This window comes from Ursus maritimus, unplaced genomic scaffold (genome assembly GCF_017311325.1).
Source record: "Ursus maritimus isolate PB19 unplaced genomic scaffold, ASM1731132v1 scaffold_7, whole genome shotgun sequence".
NCBI lineage: Eukaryota > Metazoa > Chordata > Mammalia > Carnivora > Ursidae > Ursus > Ursus maritimus.
Genome location: NW_024426885.1, coordinates 23,845,795 through 23,864,729, shown reverse-complemented (window position 1 = coordinate 23,864,729; position 18,935 = coordinate 23,845,795). Strand labels below are relative to the sequence as shown.

The 18,935-nt window shown below is 40.5% G+C and overlaps 1 protein-coding gene across 1 annotated transcript in view; it reads left to right on the top strand.

Moving 5' to 3' along the window:
* SORCS3 (sortilin related VPS10 domain containing receptor 3) overlaps positions 1-18,935 on the top strand; it is a 567,608-nt gene that overhangs the window by 296,347 nt on the left and 252,326 nt on the right. The window contains exon 4 of the mRNA XM_008686652.2: positions 1,536-1,694. Within this exon, the coding sequence (XP_008684874.2) occupies positions 1,536-1,694 (159 nt within the window). The remainder of the gene's footprint in view (positions 1-1,535; positions 1,695-18,935) is intronic.

Here is an 18,935-nt window from a genome sequence, read left to right as displayed (position 1 = left end):
ATTTTAGAGCTAATGAATAGGTAAAATACACGGGGTTCAAAGACTAATTAATTTTCAGAGGTGAGTGGGAAAGGAGAGTCAAGGATGCATCTCAGGTTTTTGGCTTTCTATTGAATCATTGGTAGAAACATGAAGTGAGCCAGGCAGGACACGGTGGGAGAGGGATAGGACTGAGATCAGATACATTGTGGGGCATGGTTAGTTTGAGGTGTTTGTGGACATCCAAATACAAGAATCTGCCAGGAAGCTGGGTCTGAGATTCAGATTGAATTTTTGAGTTTTCCCTAGAAAGATGGTAATTGAAAAAAATAAAAAAAAAGCTTGGAAGAAGTCACTGAGAAACAGTGCGTTGAATAAAAGAAAAGAGGGTCTGGTCTACACTGAAGGTTTAGCAATAGTCTTATTATAAGGAGAGCAGAGAAGGTTGAGTATTCAAAACAGACCTAAAGGAAGGCAAGAGGAGCATGATGTTATGGAAGCCCCCAGAAGAGAATGCTGCAAGAAGGATGCAATTGCCATGGGTATTGAAGACTGTCAGTAGTTCAACTGTGGGGAAGGTCCAAGTGTCTAAGTGTCTGTTGGATTAAATACTGGAAAGTAGGCACACCTTTAGTGAGACCAACGTCATCGAGGTACTATAAGTACTGTGGTAGCACAGTACAGCCAATCTGTACTGATGGGAGGGGGGTTTTATGTTAAGTACTGAAAGGTCAATGATAATTAATAGCGATCACTTGTAAGACTGTATGTTATGCCAAGTGCTCAAAGCCATTTTCAGATATCGTGATACTCAATTATTGTTGTGGGAACTGAGGCCTCTAGAGTTAAGTAGGTTTCCAAGGTGATTCATGAGGAACAGAGAAGCGTTGAATTTGAATCTGCTCCCTCGGATGCCAAAACCTTTCTACTACACCATTCTGTCCATTTGGCTTGGGGATGATGCACTTTCTTGAGCAGCGGTCTTTGCCCCAGGGGCCTTTGGGGATATGGGCTTTGGAAAGTATGTAGAACAAAGGGATCCTTGAAACCACTTAAGTCAGTTAAATCACTCAAACAATTCATTCAGAGAGAACAAAACAAACAGTGGGATAAGAGGGCAGTGGGATAAGAGGGGGATCCTTTTCAAGACTAAACTGAAGTAAGAACAATGGTCTGATGAAGAGTGCCCTGGACAATTGAGGGAGGGGGAGAGGGGAAGGGCTGTGTGATGGTCTCATGGTCAGGGGACAGAGGACCATAAGAATATGTTCCCATTACTTAAAAGACGGACATCAACAGTGAAAGTGCCATAAGATGGACATCACAAATCGAAGCCTCATTTGTATGCAGACCTAACCATACATAATATTCCAGCTCCATTCAGTAACGAAGGACTAAATCAGGGGGAAAATGCCAATATTTCATATAAAGACCCACATGCCCCTTTCTGTGCTGTGATATACAAGTGCAGATGCCTTTATATTTATGCTTGAATTTCCTGTATTTGCTCTCTCACGCTAACTCAATCTGTATTTTCTCCCCTCTCCTTTCTGTAGATCATGCTTCTTAGTGATCCTGAAATGGAGAGCAGCATATTAATCAGCTCGGATGAGGGGGCCACCTATCAGAAATACCGGCTCACTTTCTACATCCAGAGTCTGCTCTTCCATCCCAAGCAGGAGGACTGGGTGCTGGCCTACAGTCTGGATCAAAAGGTGAAGAAACACTGTTTTTATTCACATCTTGTCACCCTGGTACCACCTGGCGAAAAGCACTTGTTTACTGAGTCCAAATTTTGGAGGGGATTCGGTGACGTTTCATCATTCCAACTGGGTTCATTTTGTCTGCAGCAATGAACTTTCCTCTCTGCTCTTTAGTATCAAAATATGCAGTCAGGTGTATGTCACTTATTGGCAGTGCTGTTTATCATTTCATAGGCTTAAGATGGTTTCCTCTATAATTTTACTCGTTTGACCTTTAAAACAACCCTACAAAGCAAGCAGGAAATGCGTATTCATAGTAATTTTATAGTGATTGTAGTAAAGGAAGGTGCAGAAGGGCTAAGCTGTTTGTTCAAGCCAGTAGTTGGAAGAGCCAAAGCTGGAATGAATGTTGTCAGGTTCCAAGTCTAGGGAATATTCCAGCATGCCATGCTGCATTGATTTGGTAAAATTTGAATATATCATTGTTTGTAGTTTAGCAAAGGAGGGGAAATCTCAAACATGTCCATTTTGTTGTTTTCTAAAAGTACCTTCAAGATATAATAACCCATTAAGTCCTCCTCTTTGAGCTCAAGATCCATTTATCCAGCTGTGTACTTGACGTTGTCTATCGTATGCTTCAGAAACCTCTGGTTCAGTGTATTCCAAAAATGGACTTCTGCTCTCCCTCCAACATAGCTGGTTCTCTTCCAGTGTTCCCTAATTGTATCCATTTGGTGGCAAAAGTCAGAGACCTAGGAGGTATCCTTAATACTGCCTTGTTCCTAAGCTAGCATCTCTAAACTATCATTCTCTCTCCATCTCTTAATTCCATGGGCTTCTGTTACCACCACCACTCAAACATAGGATATATGGGTCACTCGAGTGATGACCAGAGCCTCTCCCAGTGTGTTTATACTATCACCTGAACGATCCATTTCCCAAATGTAGATCTTAGGATTCCCACCCTTTCTCCTTGCTCACAGAAGAAAGACCACAGTCCTCTGTAGCATCCGCTAGGACCTCCTTAGCTGGTCCCTCCTCCGATTTGACTCCCCGTTACCACTCTCCCTTGAGTGGCCTTCTTTCAGTTCTTCATCCCAGCTGTCTCCCTGGCTCCATTTCCTGGGCCTGGAATCTTTTTCCCTGAAGTCAACTTCATCACTGTCAGATCTCAGATCTAGTATCACTTCCCCAGGACGTCCTCCCTACACTTCCTGACAAATCCCTGACAAAGTTCAGCGCTCCACGGTGTAGTGCTGTCCACCTCCCCTTCAGAGGGCCTGTCACGGGTGAGATTTACATCGACTTATGTGGTCTTTGAATTACCTGTGTTCCTCGCTGGACTGCAAGCTCCAGGAGGGCAGGAGCAGGTCTGGTTTTGCTCACCGATGTAGCACCAGTGGTAGCACAGTGCCTGGTACTTAATAGATTCTCAGTAAATATTTGTGAGGTGAACAGGTTCGTGGAGGAAAACATAAATGCTATGGTAATGAGCTTGCGGGAGCTGACCAACTTCTAATAAAGAAAAGGGACTTCAGATTATTCTCCTTTGTATTTCCTTAGTATAGAACCTTAGTACAGTGCTTGATGCCAAACTATTATGTAATCATGTTGTGGAATCAATCAGTGAAAGAAAATAGATAATTATAAGCACTGCCTTGTGTAGAGATACCCACAGATGAACCTTAATTGAAATAGCTTCGCTTCTTCTCTTCTCTCTTAAAACCTGAGACAGTTGCTCCTCAGTATATATTAGAATATGTGATTGTAAATGTGAGTATGTGTGTGTGTGAGAGAGAGAGAGAGAGACAGACAGACAGACAGACAGGAAGAGAGAGAGATGTCAGCACCTTTAAACAATAATTTCAGCATAACCTTTACATCTCTCATTAATGGAGCCTCATGGTGGGTGCCAGGTGCTTAATGCAATCCCCTAAGGACAGCCACATGACATTTGCAAAGCAAAAGCCATTGCAGATACATTTCTTTCATGGCATCAAGTGGATATTGTATGAAAGACTTAGCCAAATGTCAGGTAGTCTGTGAGTTTAGATGCTTCGTATTGCTATGAATTTTGAAGCTGTATTGAAAAAAAATTAAATTTTTTGGCTATTGTTAAAGGCTGGATGGTAATTTATTTAGATGACACTCAGAAATCCTAAACTGTGTTTTTATTTATATAGAGACAAGCTAGATTAGACATCTCATGCCAAGAGGTTGATGAAGCAGATGCAGCACGCCTTGGGTGTATCTAGAAGGAGGATCCTTTTCCCCCATCTCCATAGCACTGAGAACATCTGGGGCTTTGCTCATGATGTAGTCTTGTGGATATCACGCATTCCAAATACTTTCAGGCTTGGTGGCTGCCTTTTTTACAGAGTAAAAATATTTGGAAATGTGGCAGTGGGTGATGATGGATTTTCCTAATCACACTGCACATTTCTGGATGTATTATTTCTTAGATACTCTTTCTTGTTGACATCTTTTGCATAAAGTGGCTGAATGTTCTTTAGGCCCATAAAGTTTCTAACTGGTACCCTGCCATTCTTTTAAATAAATGGTGTGAGGAGGCAGACAATGCCCCTGGCAACATTTGCAGAGCTGCGTAACATACCTAGCCTCCATCTTCCAGGGGTTAGAAGAGTTTGTCTTTGTTTTGGAATAATTAATTGGTTTAGAGTCAAGGAGAGGGATGCTATGCAGCAGCAGATGGAGAGTTGAGATTGATATACAAATGTCTTATTTCAGACTGGAACCTTCTCTGATGTGCATGCATCGAGGCAGCTGGTTTCTTCTAGAGAAAATGAAAAGCATTAGTAGGAAGGTAATGCAGCATCGAAGGGAGATGTTTGTGGTGAGGAGTGAATCGATGTTTCCATTATTGTGCCTTTGATGAAATGCACTAGCAATTTCTTTAGAATCGGTAAGGCTATCTCGTTAGGTTGTATGTATTACAAAAGACCTAATTGAATGATATTTTAAAGGGACAATATCCAATTGCTTTACCTTCCAAATTGCTACCTCAGAGCTGCAGGAGACTTGCCAAGCGATCTCACTGGGTAAAGGCACTGCTGGAGAATTAAGGAAATACCTTCTGGATAGAACACAATTGTAGCTAGAAATTGAGACATGCACTTAATGTTGTGTTAGCTGAGACGCTGAATGGCAGGTTGTGAGCCAACTAGGAACCGTGGCTACCTTGTACTGGTCAAGGCCAGGTTGTGGAAGATCACCCAAGCCTCCCAACTTCCAAACCTGCAAAGGGGTGGGGAGGTAGAGACAAATGCACTTTGCACTTGACCCTTTGGAGGGCCATGGCTCTCCAGTTTTGATGTGTCACAGTATAGCAAAGTTATTCTGTTTCCTGTTCAAGTTGACCTGGGCTTTTGACTAAGTCCTTCCATTCTGGCCATCCTAGAAACTTCCCAATTCCTGCTAATTCCTGTGCCAGCTCCTCTCTGTCCTACAGATTCTCCTGGCACTTTGCATTTTAATATAAAAGAACTCAGTACTGACTAAAGACGAGAGATTCTTTCTTGGGTATACGAATCTCCGGAAACGCTTTATAAGAATCTTTGCGAAACAGCCAGCAAAAGTAATAGGTTATGGTTGATCAAATTTGGAATAATAAAAGAAAAGCTACTCCTCTCCTCTCTGAATCAAAGCCCTAGAATGTCTTTGGAGGGCTGTGTATTTACGAGTTATTTAAGAAGTAGGATTCTCTTTTGCTTCCATCAGGCTATGGCCTCACTGGTGACTGAAACTACACTGTGATGTTTTGGATTTGCTGGAGGGCTCAATAATATTATTCAAACTGAGATTAAAAAAAAAAGACTTTGAGATAGGTTTTGAGGACTTTACAGTCCTCTAAATGGATGGGTGCTGTTCTCATTGCTGTAGAAAGCTAGATTTTTAAACAACCCTCATTTTGACAAGAGACTTGGTGTAGTTTTGTTTTGTTTTGTTTTTAAGGGGGCACACGCTCATGTATTCACAGATGCATACGTCCTGGCACAGGGGTCTTCCGTGGGAGACAGTTGAAAACAGCTATTTTTCTGCAGGAGAAGTGGAGTTACAAAACTCTCTGTTATCATTTATCTTCTTGGCAAAATGAAACTTTAACAGATACAGCTGGCTTTGGAGATCAGAGATGAGGAACTCCACGGGATTTCAGACTCTGTTGTTTCTCACACACTTCTGGGCTAGACTGGTCTAGAATTAATATTTTCAACATAAAAACCACTTTCTGAAACACTAGCACACATAATGAAGGGTTGCTCTTCTAGTAGTTGGGCGCAGTGGGCCACTTTGTGTGTTTTTTTGTTGGTTTGTTTTTTTGTTTTTGATCACCTGCTACCAGCCAAGTTCAATAGTAGCTGACAGACTGACAAGCTGGTTAAGGAGCTGATGCAGGGTCGGGCATGGTCACTGGCCAAACAGAGTCCACAGAGGAGGAGGTGATGGGCTTCCATGCAGGCTTTGCTGGTTGGACCCTATCCGGGGCTGCCGCATCCTGCAGGAACAGGCAAATTAGAGTATCTGGAGTGTGGAGGGCCTGAAAATTCAAAAAGAAGTTTAAACCTGTACTCCGGGAATGCTGGATACAAATTATGCTGTTCCTTTCATTTGTATTCTCCTGTAAACCCTCAGATTAGAAATGTAATTGTATTCAGAGCTCCAGGATTAGCAGGTGATGACAACGTTCCTCAGTAGCCATTGGCAGAAACAGGCTTTATATCTCCCCACCTGGTGGGGATAAAGCTGCTGGGGATTAACTAGGGATGACTGTGGTTTTGAAGCGTATCCTCCATGGAATGAGAGTACTACTGAAGGGCACCTTCTATTTAAAGAAAAACATTGCGATTTCATTAGGTCCCTTCCATGCCTGTAAAACCATTTGTGTATCATTTAAGAGAAAGAAAATCCAGAGCCCCACTCACCAATGGCAAGCTGACTGCTCTTCAAGAGAGCTCCCTCATGAGTACAGTGGGGATGTGCTATCTCCATCACCATAGAAACACCGGTTTCCATGAGGCCGCTTGCATGGACTTCTGCTTGTCCCTTCCTTGACTAGCCTCTCTAGACTTAGGAACCAGTCTACCTGACCCGACCATACCTTCTATCCTGCCTCATTTTCTGCCTATTTAACCACTCACCCTGGTATAACAGGACCTGGCCTTTTAAAGTCAGGGTCAGTCTTTAAACCTTTTAAGGAACGGTGTAGCATAAAAATAGGAAAGTTCACATCTCATGAGCTCGATGAATTTTCGTAAACTGAATTCACCTATGAAACTAGTACCCTGATTAAAGGAGCACATGACTGGCTTCCCAGAATTCCCTTGTGCACTGTGCAATCACTATCCTCCACCCCCCGGGGGGGGCTGCTATCAGTCAGGGGTTATTTTTTTTAAAGATTTATTTATTTACTTTAGAGAGAGAGTGAGAGAGAATGAGCAGGGGGAGGGACAGAGGAAGAGGGAGAGAGAATCCTCAAGCAGACTCCCCACCGAACGGAGAGCATGACCTGAGCCGAAATCAAGAGTCAGACGCTTAGCCAACTGAGCAACCCAGGTGCCCCTGCGTATGTCTCCTGATACACATTGCCGAGGTGTCTTCTAGGAAGGCAGACTCATTTGGATGACCATCGAAACTATGTCAGAATATGGATTTCACCTCAATTTTGCTGAAACTGGATATTCTCCTTATGGCACAGAAAGGAACACATTTTTGAAAATGAAACGTGTGAAATTAATTCAATTTTATTTATTTAGTTACTTAGTTATTTTTTTTTAGCTTTGACATTGAGAAATATACTTTTATTTGGAATTACATTGCTTTAAAAATCAGTGTCTCATAGTATAAAATAAATAATGTAAATAATGCCTTATTAAAAATTATGCTAACAATTTAAATATTTGCAGAAGCATATAAATTTTTTAAAAAAGGATTACCATTGTCTTTGGCTGGGTTATAAATTATTTTATCCCATTAAAAAGTATAGAGTTTTTAGTTTAAGGTGGCCATTTGAACAGATACCTTGGGCTGTGTTTTCTCCTGAAACTCACTAAAACAACAGTAAAGGTATTTTTTTTTTTTTTAAGTCATAAGCCTATAGGGACCAGAAAAGGAGAGGAAATGGCAACATAGTTTTGAAGGTTAGAGAATAGGTAGATTAGTGGTAATTACTTTAGCAGACCTAAGAAAGCTGAGTCCTAACTCATCAATGGAGAAAGCAAAGAAGTAACCAGTTTTCATCCCAGAATCCCAAAGAGACACAGGACTTAATGGTACCTGGCAGGAGAAAGAAACAAATGGAAAAACAATTTGGAAGTACTAGAGATTATGCAAGGAGAAAATTAAAAAAAAAAAAAAAGGGCACATAAAGAGCCCTGTCCGAAGAATCTGACCAGTTCAAGAGAAAAGACCTCTTAAGGTTACTCCTGTGGGGAGTCCCCAATGACGGATCCCTGCCCTAGTCACCTTACTGTGAAGACCAGAGTCCTGGGGCTCACCCATAAACAAATAGATTCCAAACAGCTTTTCAGTGTCATACTATTAAATAGAAGCAGATAGAGAAGGATAGTCAGATATTTGAGGAAAGTATCTCATTTAACAGACAAAAAAATAAACACAAGGAGAAAAAATTGGGAGGGAGCAGAGCTTATGCAGGGAGAAGAACAATGCGGAAGAATCATGAAATTAATTTTCAAGGGGCTTTTTGAAAGTTTCCTTACAAATGCTCTGGATGAATCGGGCTTACTCAACATCATTGAATTATTGACTTTGGTTCACTAATTCTCTAAAGTTGATATTTTTTAACTTCTCCTTCTCTGTCATTTCCCTCACCTGCTGTCTTCTAACTTTTCTTCCAAGGAATTCATCTTTGTCTATTCCTTCACCAGTTTAGCCAGAAATCAGCTACATGACATTACAATGACCCTGCCTGGCGCAAAATTGAGGCAAAACCCGTATTCTGACATAATATTGATAGCCATGCAAATGAGTTTGCCTTCCTCGAGGATATCTTGGCAGTGTGTATCAGGAGACATACACAGGGGCGTCTGGGTGGCTCAGTCAGTTAAGAGTCCGACTCTTGATTTTGGCTCAGGTCATGATCTCAGAGTTGTGGGATCGAGCCCTGCATCAGGCTCCTCCTTCAGCCGGGAGTCTGCTGGAGATTCTCTCTCCTTCTCTTTCTGCCCCTCCCTCCACCTGGCACGTGCGTGTATATGCACGCTCTCTCTCTCTCTAATAAATAAATAAATCTTAAAAAAAGGAGCCATGCATATCATAACTTTGATCCAGTGATTCAGTTACTCCAGTTCTGAGACTGTACCAAGAGAATAATACCAAATACCACAAAGTTTTAGGTATGATGATGTTTATCACAGTCATTCATAATGGGAAAAACTGCATGGAAACTTCCTGAATGCCTAACATTAAGAGAGTTTAAATCATGGTCCATACATGCCAGTATATCATGCGGCCATCCAAATGGTGGTTATGATGAACATGTAACAACATGAATATACATTAGCTCCTATTTGATACAGATATATCTCATATTATATGCATAATATATATACGCATGTATATTTATACATTCATGCATAAGACATGTTAAGTAAAGTAGTGCTATTTGAATACAGATACGCAAAAAATAAAACAAGACAATGGGAGGAAGAAAGGAAGCAAAGAGGGAGGGAGGGAGAAAAACTTTAGAAGGAATGGAATTTGGAATATTCCCAAATATTTCCTGGGTTCTCTTCAGACGATGAAATTATGTTTATGGGTTTTTTTTCCATACCATTTGTTTTCTAAGTTTTCTATTATTTCATCAGATTACTTTTATAATTGAAAAAATTCTAAAAAGTAATCCACTTTAAATAATTTGTGTTCTGTCCTCGTTATAAGATAGTGCTCTTACAAAAACATTTTAGGTGTGAATAGGGTCACTTGAGGTAAAATTGTCTCAAATCATTATTGAAATTCCTTTTCAAGAGGCAGTGTGGTGTGGAGGGAAATTTCCCTGAACTCGGATTGCATTGTGTCTAAGATTTCTCTTTTCTTAAGCTTTGCTCTTCACTCTGGTCCCTTTTAAACTGAAACTCCAGAAATTGTTTTTTCTCCTAACAAAAAGTGCACTCTTGTTGGCTACAACTTCAATCTATATTATGTACAACTCAGCGATAGATACAGGTTTTATTATTTAGAAGCACCCACTATAGACAGATGTTAAGGAAGTGATTTATTCTGGTAGTTTTTTCAGATGAATTTTGTGACTATACCCCAACATTGAATTAGTATTTGGTTATTTGATTTGATAGCTGTAATGGAAACAAATACTCTGGAGCCAAAGGGTGGAGACATATGCAGTGAATTAAGGTCTGTGCTGAGTAACTCTTACACACCCGTGTTATGTTATTCAGTGCGGGACATATAGGTGCTTCTCAGAAATGGAGGTATATGTCTTTAAATATCTCCTATGCATGGGCAGTGACAGGTGCTTTTATGTACATTATTATGTTGAATTCTCGTAGGAGTCTGCAAGGTGGATAGTATTATTTCCAGGTGACAGGTGAGCCTATGACTCTTGAGAGCTGTGTTCACTTGCTCAAGGGCACATAGCCAGGGAGGGGCCTGGCCTGCTCTTTCTCCTAGGCTTTCTGAGATCCCCCACTACAGCTCACCAGCACACCTCACTCTCCCTAGTGGGTGGACAGCCTTCCCACCCATCTGGGCAGAAATGCGTATGGGCCACTTCACACTGGATCCTAGCCCCAGAAAATGCTATAATAATGAGACAACAAAATCAGCCATGCCAAGACTCGACCTTCGGATGAATCCAGTGGCTTTTCTGTCACATCCCTCAGCTGATGGCACTTTCCAGGATGGGACCTTGAGGCCGGAAGCCATCAAACTGCTTACTGATGTTAGGCCATAGGACTAATTAATTCTGCCTCCAGCAGAGAAAGAAACAACAAGGCGGTTGTGTTTCCTTTTCAGGTTTTGTCCATTTTTGCTCTCTTTGCCCATTAATTTATTCCAACGTGTGGGTTAATATGTAGATTAAACCAAAGAGTTTGCCATTTAAATAGGTAATACTATGATTTGAAGTTTTTTAAGGAAGTTTATGGAGACAACATCTTTAATATGGTAATGAAGATAGAAGTTGAAATCATTTAACTTCATTTACAAATCATGAATATGTATTATGCTTTAAATGAAAAGAAGGGCTAAAACAGATATAGTGTTTGTTCAATTTACTAAAGAGAAGACAATTTGTCAAGATTTTTTTCCCCCAAAACTCAAGCAATATGCAAATGTAGGAAAATCAGACCCCCATGTTAATTCCATGGCATGATGAATATTTTTATAATCCTAATTAGTACCAGTCATTTAGTCTAGCAATTTCCCCCAATCTAGCCAATTTGAAATTAAAATAGATGCCTTGATTACAAAACTCATTAGCACAGAAGCACCCTTCTCACTAACCAGTTCGTTTAAAATGCACAAACTGAATGAAGTGTGGAACACTTGTGTTGTCAATTGGCATAAGTGAAGTGAGTCTTAATTGGAAGCATTGTGAAGTATTTGTATTGCTGCATGTTTCATTGCAGTATAATATATCATTCATTAAATGTAACAAAAGCAACTTTTAAATGGTTTAATTAAGCAGAGTTGGTGCACTTGGTAATTTTTATAAAGTCGAATGTCACAATTGTTTGCATTTGAAGTCCTGATGGGTATTAATGTCAGGAAGACGGAGTCTGACTCTGCATTCATCACTCCGATTATGTGAAGGATGGCAGATTTAATGTGAGAGGAGAAAATTAAATTCTAGAACATTGACTTCTTACTTAAAAGTACCCACATGCATATTGTCCTCCTGCACGTGGCCGTGGAAACTCCCGAAGTGCCTGATTTCTGGCTGGGGGTGGAGAAGAAGGGCTGAGGACGAGGAGTGAAATGGAAGGCGCAAATAACAGTTGGAGATTTTTCTTTTTGTCATTTCTTTTTTAATTTTCTTTTTTAATCAAGGGAGGAAGTAGTAGGTGGAGAGAAACTCTATCCAATATATTTTCATCTACTCAAAAGAGCAATAGAGATGTGTGGCAGTGCAGATTGATGTTCTGTCTAAGCCAAATGTGGTGGGAGTGGGAGAGGAGGGGGAAACTGGCTCCAGACCAGGGAAATACTGGAAACGGGGACTCCGCAGAAGTCCTGAGCTGGAGCCAGATAGCAAGAAGTTCGAGGCTGCTTTTCGTGTAGAAGTTTATAGAATGAGTGGCCATAATGGCGGTTCTGGATGCATCAGGTGTAAGACAAGCACAGAAGCCACTGCTCTGTTGATATTTACTCTCTGTGTGTTCCAGATGTCAGCGGTTACCTCATGTTTATGGAGTATTTCAACCCCGCATCAATGAGATGTAAAACTCAGCCATGGCATTGGTCTAATCGAATTTTAACAGACACTGTTGATGTCCTGCCTATGCGCATTTGGTATTTCCACTGTAGTGTGTTCTCACTGACATCTGATTGCTAGGATTTGCATTTCTTTGCTGGAAGCCTATCTCCAGACCCTCTAGAGGCTACCGCACTTCTCTGCACATTACACAATAGAAGTGCCGGGGAACCAACATGTGGGAGCAACCCTCAGCCAGTGACCAACAGAATTTGGTGTACAGATCTTCTTGTTCCCTCACTTCTCCTGTGGGACAACTCTGAGCCAAGTGCTACACACTTTTTTCCCCAGAGTTTCCCATTGCAGGTAAGCTTTAGCTGTCCACAGAGTTAGCTGGCTTTATAATATACCATGTATTGACTGCCTTCCATTGCCTGGGTAATTTCTCTATTCCCATACTGTCTCCCAAATAAACTACTTAATTCTTGGGTCATTGACTGCTCCTGGGGGGAACTAGAACCAAGTATGCCAGGCATTTTGGGATCAGGTGGTGGTAGCTGAAGAATTGTGGTGTCAAGGATCATAGCACATTGGTTCCCACTCGGGAAATTTCCTTTAACATTTCTGCGTACCTAGTCTCTCCGCTGTCATGCCACCCTCTGGGGAGGAACACCAGAAGCTGAATGATGCCCCCTCCCCCAATGATGTCCACTTCTGAATCCCCAGAACCTGTGATTACGTTTCCCTACAGGGCAGGAGGGACTGGGCAGATGTGATTAAGTTAAAGATCTTGGGATGGAGAGAGAATCCTGATGACCCATGTGAGCCCAGTGCAATCACAAGGGTTCTTATAAGAGGGGGGCAGAAAAGGAAGAGTCAAAGAAATAACAACAGCAGAAACAGAAGTTGGAGTGATGGTGCCATGAGGGCAGGGAATGCAGGCGGTCTCTAGAAGCTGGAAAAGAAAAGGAAATGGGCTCTCCCCTGGAGCCTCCAAAAGCAATGGCAGTCACGTGGTTACCTTGATTTTAACCTGATACTGATTTCAGATTTCTGACTTCCAGATAATATTTTAATGTATATTCTATAAATTCTGTTTATATTTATAAGTTAAATTTATATTCTATAAATTATAAAAAACAATAAATTTGTATTGTCTAGGTTTGTGGCAATTTGTTATAGCAGTGATAGGAAACTGATACCCTCACTGACCTTTCCCGCAGCCTTAGTAGGTCTTCTGTCCCACAGCAGAGAAAATCCTCAGCTTGTCTTCACCTTCTTCTTGGATGCCCAAGCATCCACAGACCCAGACTCGGCTAGCCAGGCTATACTTTTAGCTCCTCTTTACACTGATCCATGAAGTCCTGAAGTAAGAAGAGGTCCTCTTAAGAGGAATTCTGGTGAAAAAAAAAAAAAAAGTTCTCTGTCTTGTCACATATTGTATTATTTTGCTAGGCCTGCCCTAATGAGTATCATAGACTAGGTGGATTAAATAATAGAAATGTAAGGTCTCACTGTTCTGGAAGCTAGAAGCCTGAGACCAAGGTGTCAGCAGGACTGGTTTCTTCTGAGGTCTCTCTCGTTGGCTTATAGATGGCCATCTGCTCCCTGCATCTTCACATGGTCTTCCCTCTGTGTGTATCTATGTCCTAACCTCCTTTTCTTAAAACGAGGCCAGTCATAGTACATTAGGGCGCACCCTAATAACCTCATTTTAACTTAATTAACTCTTTAAATGACCTGTCTCCAAATACAGTTACATCCTAAGGTACTGGAGGTGAGGTCTTCAACATATGAATTTGGAGGGAATACAGTCCACCCATAACATAGACACATGTCAAGGTTGGTGAGTAATCAATGTCTTATTGAGGTTTAGGTCTCTACTGTCCTGTGTGAGGGGAGAGTAGGAGTCCTAATTTGTAGCCTGAGATGTTCCTAAGACATGTGGAATGGAACCAACCACCAGGAAAGATTTGCAATGGGGGTGGGGGGTAATGAAGTGAGGATGGGACTTAACCCAAGATGGAAATCAGAGCCACATGAAAGATTTTGAGACTAGTCAGGAAGGTTGCAAATGATCTTTGGGCTTGACTCTGGATAAAGTTAGGAAATCAGAGAGGGCACAGCAGAAAGGATGTTGCCCAGGGCAAGGAGACCATTGGGAAGAACGTTGAGGGAACAGAGTCTGAAAGAAGCCTGAGATGGAAACTTATCCTTTAGACTCATGGCTATGTGCTTGTATAATCTAGATTTGTTTAGTTTGGTTTTATTTTGGTATTTTATTTTTATTCTTTCTTTGCACTTGAAAATGTCAGTAGATCTCAGATGTGCCAGAAGTTATGGAAAGAGGTTTGGTTGACCTTAATGTGTTACAGATCTTCCTCCTCCTCCTCCTCCTTCCTCTCCTCCTCCACCTCCTCCTCCTCCTTTCTCTTCTTCTTTTTTGAGCATAGTTGACACACAATGTTACATTAGTTTCAGGTGTACAACTTAGTGATTTGACAAGTTTATACATTATGCCATGTTCACCACAAGTGTAGCCACCATCTGTCCCATTACATCGCTATCACAGTATCATTGACTGTATTCCTTATGCGGTGCATTTATTTCTGTGACTTACTCATTTTATAACTGGAGACCTGTATCTCCGTCTCCCCTTCACCCATTTTACCCAACCCTCTATCCCTCCTCCCCTCTGGCGACCATCAGTTGTTCTTAAAATTTATTGTCGACTTCCCTGTAGTTTGGAGGATAAATTTAGCTTAGCACATAGGCCATCATACTTTGGATCCTGTCTAATTTCCTACCCCTCTTTCTATGTACTTCCTTAGCTCCTGCCACAGGGAATGCACCCTCCTGTTTCACACCAGAATACCTTGGCACATCCGCTTCCCTCTGGGAGACCTTCTCCCCTTCTTCATCTAGCTAGTCCTAAAACTCGGTGTAAATATCACTTTCTAGAGAAGGCTTTCCCTGGTCAAGATTGTCTGTGGAAACATAACTAAACTACATTTTTGAGAAAAATCTGGAAAGAAGCTATTCATTTCAGCATATGGAAAGCTTTTTATTTTATGGTTTTATATTTTGTAAGTACATAAGGAATGGAAGGACTAATGTTTTTCTCAGTGTTTACAGCCTGCAATGATCTTAAATTGCCCCTGGACAAGAGATAAATAAGACTTGGATTAACGTAATAATTGTGGGGTTGAAAAGAAAGGGGCAAATGATAGAGTGATTTGAAAATAGAAGCCGACTTTGTGACTGCATAAAGTCACAGGGAGGAAGAGTGCCTGATGATTCTGACCATGACAAGAGCCAAAAGGACACCATCGATCTGATAGTCTGATTGCCTGAAAGAATATCTAAGGCCGAGGGCTGTGCCCACAGCATGTTTCATTCCTGACAAAGGAGGTGCCTGTTTCTCAAAAGCACAGAGTAGTAGAGGGGAGGCCCTGGTAGGCATGGCTGCCAAGGTGTACCATGGAGGTAATAATGACCTTCCTTTGTGGTCGCTTTTCCCTGTTAGCTACTTTTCTGACATTTTGCCCCATTGCCTCCCTCAGCTGCTCAGAGTGCCGGAGGCAGCAGCTAGCAGGAGCTGTCTAAGTTATTGAAACAAGGCTCTTTAAAATGGAGACTTTTTCATTTAAAGCGCTTGGTAGAGATACCAGAGGTTGTAATCTAGAAGCTTTGTAATAGGCAGCTGGGGAATGAGTGAGGGAAAAAAGATATATTAACTTTCCTTTCTTCAAATACTGCTGTACTAATATTGAGCTTGAATGTTTTCATAATTAAGATGTGGGAAGGTGGCAGAGGAATCCACTCTCCCGCGTCTGTCAGGCCTGGATGGTCTCAGAAACCGTCTAGCCCAGAGGCCCAACCCCCGAAGGGAGCTTTCGAGTTTCACGAGTAGATCATTACTTGTGATACAGTCTGTCCACCCTTAGGTTCATACAATCTCTTTCCCTTTTTTGACGTTGACATGCCAGTTTAATCGTCAGGTAAAAAGCTGATATTATTCGTGTGATCTCCATGGGTGGTGTCGCACCATCCGTCGTTAAAAATCACTGAAATTATGTCACAGTGTTGGTCTTTTTACCTTCCCAGTAACTTACTAACAGAGACCAGAGTTTAGCAAACCCCAACATTCATGTTTTAAAATACTGAAAAAAACTTCTTCTCAAGTGAAAAAATGATAAGATAAAGGGGAAAATGAAAAGCGTAGAGAGCAAAAACCATTTCTCTGCTTTAAGCATATGCCATTGAAAGTATCAACAGCCTGCTCTTTATCACACAGATACCAGGTCAAGGATATTACATTCAAATATTTACTGAGAACCAACTAGGTGTCAGGACCTAGGGATTTGGTAATGAAGGGTGCTGACGCTAGTTCTGTGGTCATGGGAAGAAGAAACATTGATCAGGTAAGTAATTGATGGCAGTTCTGACAAGTGCTACTAAATGGAAATATTGTTACAAGAGCATATGTTGGGGGGAAGGTCTGACCTAGTCTCAGAAATGTTTGACATTATTGCTGCTCTCAGAGTTAAGATACTCTTTTGAAGTTAAACATTTTTAAGTGCTCATAAACATTATTTAAAGTAAAGCTAAGGCCAGTGTAAGAGTTATCTTCAGATTTCTTTCTTTCTTTTTCCTTTTTTAAGAGAGAGAGAGCAATGGGGAGGGACAGAGGGAGAGGGAGAGAAGAATCTTCAGCAGCCTCTGGAGCCCAGCATGAGGCTCGGTCTCACAACCCAGAGATCCTGACCTGAGCTGAAATCAAGAGTCAGCTGCTTAACCCACTGAGCCATCCAGGTGCCCCTAGTTGCTTTCAGATTTCTGTAAATACTTTATTGAGGTATAATTGATATTCAATAACTGCAGAGTTAAGGTGTACGCATTGGACAAATGTTGATGTGAATGTACTCACACAGCCATAACTGCAGTCAAGAAAAGGAGCATATCCATCACCCACCCCCACTCCAGAGTTTCCTTGTGCTCCTTCATAATTCCTTCCTCCCACCCTTCTTTATTACCTCTCTGCCACCATTGTCCCAGTTGGGGATTTACTCGCTGTCACTATAGAGTTAGTTTGCATTCTGTGGAGTTTTTGTAAAAGGAATCATACAGTGTAAACTCAGTTTTTTGCATGGCTTTCTTCTCATCATAATTATTTTGAGATTCATCTGTGTTGCTGTGTGTATGAGTATTTATTTATTTACTTGATGGGTAGCATTCCGTTTTATGGATATACCAAAATTGGTTTATTTTTTCACCCATAAATGGACATTTAGCTTGAATCTAGGTTTTGGCTATTACACATAAGCTGCTGTGACCATTGCTGTGCAAGTGTTTCTATGGCTATATGCTCCTATTTCTGTTGAACAAATGCCGAGTGGTGAAATGATTGAGTCATACGGTAGATGTAGCTTCCAGTTTTTATGAAGATGGCAAACTCTATTTCAAAGTGGTTGTACCATTTTACACTTCCATGAGGAATACATGAGATGTGCAGGTGCTGCCTATCCTTATTAATACTCACTATGGTCTGTCTTTTCAATTTAGCCTCGATTCTAATAAGCCTGCAGTTGTATCTCATTGTGATTTTAATTTTCATTCTCCTAGTAACTTAGCTCTTGTGAACATCTTTTCATGTGCTCGATTCTGATCTATATTTTCTTTGGTGAAATCTCTGGGCAAATATTTTGCCCACTGAAAAATCGTTTTTATATTATTGAGTATTGAAAGCTCTTCTATACTCTGGATAAAAAGTCCTTTATCGTATATGTGGTTTACAGGTGTTTTCTCCCATACCATAGTGTGTCTTTTAATTCTCTTAACAGAGTCTTTCAGTGAAGAGAAGTTCGTAATTTTGAAGAAGTGTAATTTGTCAATTATTTATTTTTGGATCGTGCTTTTGGTGTCATATTTAAGAAATCTTTGCCTGAGTCAAGGTCACAAGGATTTTTTTTCTACTGCTCATTTCTAGATGTTTTATAGCTTTATGTTTTATATTCAGAACTGTGATCTATTTTGAGTTAAATTTATATATGGTATGAGGTATGAGACAAAATTTATTATTATTGTGTATCTCCATTGAGTTGGCTTTGCACTTTTGTCAGAAATCAGTTGTCCATATACATACAGGTCTTTTCCTGGACTCTGTTCTTTTCCATTCATCTAATTTTCTATCCTGACACCAATACTACATTGTCGTGATTATCGTAGTTTTCTAGAAGTCTTGAAGTCCAGGAGTATAAGTCTTCCCAGTTGTTTGTTATGAAAGTTCTCTTCATCATTTCAGGTATTTTGCATTTACATATGAATTTGAGAATCAACTTGTCAATTTCTACCCTCCAGTAAAGCCTTTTGGAATTCTTATTGAGATTACAGTAAGTCGATAGATCTATCAAAGGACAATGGACATTTTACAAACATTGAGTCTTCTAATTTATTTATTAGAATAATAAATTTATTTTTATTTATTTTATATTTATATTTTATTTATTTATATTTTATCTCCATTTATTTAGGTTTGCTTTAATTTAACTCAGTGATATTTTATAGTTTTTAGTTTCTAGATCTTGTACCTCTTTTGCCAGACCTATCCATAAACATTACAATAAATGTGATTTGAAAAAAAATGGTATTCAAAATTCAATACTTAATCTTTGTTGGTACTTTATAGAACAAGTAGAAAGAAAAATCAGTAAGCATGTAGAATTGAACAACACAATCAACTAACTTGACCTAATCGATTTTGATAGAACACTTCACCCAAAAAAAGCAGAACACACATTCTTCTTAAGTGCGTATGGAGCACTTACCAAAATCGGCCATTCACAAAG